At 47.3% G+C, this 5,612-nt stretch overlaps 1 protein-coding gene across 1 annotated transcript in view; it reads right to left on the bottom strand.

The window, feature by feature from the left end:
- Nucleotides 1-2,479: 2,479 nt before the first annotated feature.
- DNAAF5 (dynein axonemal assembly factor 5) overlaps nucleotides 2,480-5,612 on the bottom strand; it is a gene marked incomplete at its 5' end in the record, with an annotated part of 69,564 nt that continues 66,431 nt past the window's right edge. Inside the window, 1 exon segment of the mRNA XM_006167898.3 lies at nucleotides 2,480-3,518. Within this exon segment, the coding sequence (XP_006167960.2) occupies nucleotides 3,382-3,518 (137 nt within the window).

Here is a 5,612-nt window from a genome sequence, read left to right on the forward strand (position 1 = left end):
CACTGAGATGTTGGCTACTACACAGGCGCTCTGAAGCCAAGCGTTTAGACTGTCCATTCTCAGTAATGTGCTCGGTATAAAACGAAATGTGCGCTTGGGCCTTGCGCACTTCATCCACAGTGCACATACTTTGCTTGGAATCACTGCAGTGTGCCTAGAACCCTCCTTCAGAACTGTAGCAGTAGGAGTGCAGAGTCCTGAGCCAACTCCTTTCCCATGGTGCATGACTACAGCAGATGTCACAGATAAAACATTCTGATCTGAAGGAGTTCACCATCTCCCTGCAGCAACAGGGCTCCATGTTTAAAATTTCCTCAAAGTCAAAAAAAAAAAATTCCCTCAAAGTCAACATGAACACCAATCTTTTCTCGGTTATTATGTCTTGACCACCTGAACCGTTTTGAGGTGCAGTCTGAGAACCTCAGGTAGGTGGCACGATATAAGTTGTTTCTGGGCTTCTGAGAGTATAACTGGTTTTGAAGAAAATCTTTGCTTTGAGGTACACTGGTCACATACGAAGATTTTTCCTTCTAAAGCTTCCTTTGGTTTCTGAAAATGTAGCCAACATTTCAGTAACCAGTCATGGCTGGAAGGCATAATCTTTCCCACTGCATTGGTATTTTTCTAGTAATTCCAGGGCCAAGTCCCAGAAAGGTTCTATGGTATTTGATTTGTTGTCACATGCAAGATTTGTAACCTCCAATGCCACAGGATGACTGCTTTTCTTTTTTTTTTTTTTGGAGAGGTTTTTGCCATAGGGCACATGCGCTTGCCAGACAGACACAGAGAGAGAGAGAGAGACAGAAAGTGAGAAATCACCCCCCCCCAGGGGGATGACCACACCGCAATCCCTTTTCCTTCATTCTCCTCTCGGGATCTTGGGCACGCATGCACACGCACCCGATGTGAGTTTTTAAGCCACTGGGTTTGGGACTCAAACTGTAGTAGACTACATGGGAGTCTAGTGACATAGCCATTATGCTAACTGCTAGTCCCAATGACTGCTTTCTTGAAAGTGCTTCAGTGCATGCTCTTCAGTGTATCTTCCACAGGCAGTGAAGGCAAGCCCAATTGACTCAGTCATATTGCAGTCCACACAGTGCCATTCTGGGGGCTGAGGATGGAATGGTCTTGAGAGAGCTGCCCAACATGTTTGCACTGATCCACTGCAAACCTTTGTGGAGTCTGGCTGAGAAACACATAATCCAAACCTGCATCTGCTCCTAACACTTGAAGCATCTGAAAACCACTCGCACCCAAATGGTCATCTTAATGTTCACTGCAGCCCTGGCTTCCCATCCCGTGTCAGCCTTGCTGTAATCCTTAACTCTAAATAGTTCTTTAATTTGCCAGAGGATTTGTGCACTTGCCAGAGAGGGAGAGGGAGAGGGAGAGGGAGACAGCTTCCATCAAATGGAATGGTCATTCTGCAATCCCTTTTCCATTTCATTGGGATTTTGGCCACACACGCATACATGCCAAGTATTGTTTTTCAAGCTACTGGGTCCAGGACTCAACCATGGGGTCAGCCATGTGTGATCCAGCTGCCTAAACCTCCAGGCCATGGAGTTAGCCCACTTCCTTTGGAGACATAATGTAAGAACTACTGATGTTCTTTTCCACGATACCATGGTCTCAAGACTGCGGCAGCCAGGATGCAACCAGGTGGGTCAGTCCTGGGTGTTGGCACAGAGTCTGTGTGAAAGCTGGGTTGAGTGTGTTCTTTATGTCTGTCCTCTCAGGCAAGCCCTCTGTGACCTTTTTAAAATTTTTTTGGTTACAAAGACAATGGAGCTACTTGCTGGATATTAAAATGCATATCCTCAGGGCAGAGGTCTTCCCATTCCAGCAGGCCTCAAATCACCTGAGGACTGGAGGACTGGACTGAAGCCTCACACTCTGCATTTCTACCAAGTTTCCAGGTGATGCTGATGCCTCTCTGAGGACTCCTAACCCAGGTCACCTTCAAGAGGGTAGAGGACACAGAAGACAAGGGGCAATCAGGGGACTGGTGGAAGCTCATACCTGAGGGCGTCCTAAATCCCGGTAGCCATTGGTTAAGGGAACAGCTCAGAGAGCAGTTATGTTAGAAACATTGAAGGTTAGGAGGGTGATGGCAATGACCGGAGATGGGGGTGCATCTGCAGTGGTCCAGATTTATGGTGTAGGCTCAGACCACACTCCTCTCCAAGGCCGACCTCCCTGCGCTCCTTGACTCCAGTCCTCTCAAGGTGAAACCTGTGGGTGGCCTTTTTAACTACCCTGCTGATTGCCCTAACTGTGAGGAGATCCTGCCACCTGGTGTTCAGAGGAGACACTACAAAGAACGGTGGCCAGCCCTGTTAGAGGAACCCACAGCCCATACAGGCAGAATTCTCCAGGCTGAGGTCACCATGAGATTAAATCTAAGGAAAAATGAGCTGTTTTTAGAAATGTCAATAAATTACCAAAACCCACCGACAAAATAGATACAAAATGATTAAAATAAATATTTTTAATTAAATTTTCAAACACCAATGTATAAATGTTAAAATCTGGTTGCTAGGAAATACAGAACTTTCTCTCTTAAGTAAATATTGGCTTATGATAATAATATCCACTTAAAATGTTCTAGGCACTTGGGTGTAGAAAGCGGTAGAGTAAAATACAATCTTACTTTAGTGCTGCTTGTAAGAGAACAACCAAAATTAGATTGGATTAAATATTCTTTTTTCAACACTGTTAGCTCTACCAGCTTTAAAAAAATACTGTGACCACATATATCCACATAACTTTATAAATTCCAGTGTATTTAAAATAGGAAACATTTCACTGGTAACAACTGTTAAGATTTCAAATTCCTTTAGAGTGTTCACTGAGATGTTAATTTCGGTAGACAGGAAGATGAAATGTCTTTTGAGTGATTTTGACCTTTCTTTTTCTTTCTTGTTGAACAGTTAAGAACTTTCTTGGTGGGCATGTAAGCGGATAGAAGCAATAATCCTTGGGCCCAGCAGTGCATGAGGAGCTTAAAAACATAAGCAGCAGCTGATTTGTCTGCCAGCGTGAGTAGCTGACAATTAATTTTAATCTTGAATTAGCTGGTAGACTGTTGGAAGACCTCTCCGTGAGCCGTACAAATAAGACATAGAAATAGACTCCACTCATCAACTGCTGGGCTTGAAAACTGACCAGGAGAAGAGTAGAAGTTTCTGAATACAACATTCTTCTATGTTACACTCTTCTTGTTGCCACAGCCCTGCCGTGAGTACTCTAAGCTGTTGACAAAAGGTGCCCTGTTGACAAGTTTAAAGGCCACACATTTCAGTCCAGGTTAAGGGTGAGGTTTGGTGTTCACTTCCACCAGCAGTCACACCGAGGGCGCGGAGCCCAGGATGCTGGTCATGGTGCAGCTGGCGCGGCCTGCATGTGCTGCAGAAGCTGCTCGCAGTAGGTGGCAGAGCGGTGCTTGTGGATGACGGCCTCAGTCTCCCTCACCAGGAGATCTGGGAATAGGACGCTGCCCTCTTTGAGGACCTCTGTAAAACAGCAAATACCCTGAATATGCCAGAAGGTAAGGATCAAACCAGTCCTACTGTTACATGCAAACATGATATGGTTATAAAGAACTTAAAATACCCTCTTGGAGCTGTGGGCAGACCATGAAGTGAAGGTACCTCCCCAGTGACTTCCAGGGTCTTTGGGTGGCCTTGGAAACAGTTTTTGCAGAGTTACCACATAGCCTAATGGTTAAGGGAGCCGGATCCCACATGGCCCCAGTGGCATGAAAAACATGCCAGGCATGTATGTGTACATGCCAGGCATGTATGTGTGCATGCCTCAATTCATGACAAGATGGAGAAGGGGGACCAGCAGGTAGTGTGGTGGTTGAGGCGCTGGACACTATCACATGGCTGACCATGGTTTGAGTCCCAAACCTGGTGGCTTGCTTTCACACTTTTCCTCTCTGTCTCTCTCTTTCTCTCTGGTCAAATTAAAACAAACAGATGAATAAATAAAATTAAATAATTCTTTAAGAAAAGAAAGATGGAGAAGGAATGAATTGTAGTGTGACCATACCCTGTGGGAGGGTGCTTTCTCCCTCTCTCTCTCTCTCTGGTGAGCATATGTACCCTCTGGCAGTAGAAAAGCAAAATAATTTTTATTTTGCATTAGCAAAAAAACTGGCTTAAAGAAATGAACAATTTTCTTGTATTTACTGATACTATTTTATTTGACACACATTGGTTCCAAACCTACTATGAGCTGGGTACTGTGGACATAGCAGGAAACAACAATCTATCCTGTGGTACTCACATTTTCGTCAGGAAGCAGCAGCTAATGATCAAAATCAAGAAGAAAAATGGGCCTGGCCCAGTGTGCTGAATTGAGGGCAGGCGACTGGCCTGGTATGTAGACCTGGTGGTGTTTGAGTGCAGGAGGCGAGCTCTCCCCGGGAGCAGGTGTGGACACAGGAGGAGGAGCAAAAACTCCACACACCCAGCAAGAGGAGGCACCACGGACACCGAAGCAAAGGCTGGAAGGAGCCCCGGGAAGGTGGGGCAACCACAGGCTGTGCCCAGGGCTGTACTAGGATGAAGACAGGCTGAGAGCTGCAGAGGTGGCTCTGGAGAAAGGGGGTCAGCTCAGCCACTTGTCTAAGGAGCCTGCCTGGGGCGGAAGTGACCTGGGGTGGAGCAGCGTGGCTGTGTTCTGTTGCTTGGAAGATGGAGAGATAACAGAGTGCACAGTGCAGAAGGGCAGGCATATTCCGAGCAGTCCTGGTGAAGCTGGAGGGGTAAAAGGATGATGAAGGGCCGATCTGCTCAGCAGGATAGAAAGGAGGGTCCCAAGAGAGTGGTGTGAAGTGAAGACGGGGCGTAAAGCAGTATCTGGGCAGAAGTTGGCCCTGCTGCCTCGCTGGTCCAGCCTGAGGGGTGGTCGTGCTGACATGAAAGCTGGCAGGAGGGCTGGGAAGGTCTGGAGGGGTCTGGTGCCCAGGAGAGGCAGACACTGTTGAAGAGTATGGGGCCTGTTGTCATTTTACAGTTTCCTTAGTGTCTAATTTCGTCTCTCTCCCTTATCTGGAGAGCATCTATCAAGCGGCCCAGACACTCTCAGCTCCAGTCATCACTCACTGCAGACCACCTGACTCCATGACTCGAGGTAGCCGTCCTCAGTGTGCTCCATGGATTCCTGAGGGTCCAGGACCCTGCAGGGGGTCTGGGAGCCAAAACTGTGTTCACTCTACCACTCGGCAAGTAGTGCTGGGTCACTGTGCTCACATGTCCACCTGCAAAAGCAAGTGGGCACCAAAGTGGGTTCTCTGCTCACCTGACACACACCTTCTCACACTCTGTGTGGAGGAGGGAAGCCGGAAGAGTGCTCTGTGTACACCCAAGTGCTACGGTGTGCAGCTGAGTGGAAAGCAGCTGGCAGCTCCCCCCCGGACATCACCTCTAGCTGGAGATCACCTGGTGGGTGATCAGCTAAACGGACCAGCTGTGCGGACTCAGGTGTCTGGCAGAACATTTTCTCAAAAATAACATGAACCTATCACTCCAAGGAGAAAATGCAAGCTTTCAGGCAAAAACTGAATTACAACTGTCTATGCTACCGTAAGCCTAGACTCT

Source organism: Tupaia chinensis, unplaced genomic scaffold (assembly GCF_000334495.1).
Source record: "Tupaia chinensis unplaced genomic scaffold, TupChi_1.0 Scaffold145208_1, whole genome shotgun sequence".
Taxonomy (NCBI): domain Eukaryota; kingdom Metazoa; phylum Chordata; class Mammalia; order Scandentia; family Tupaiidae; genus Tupaia; species Tupaia belangeri.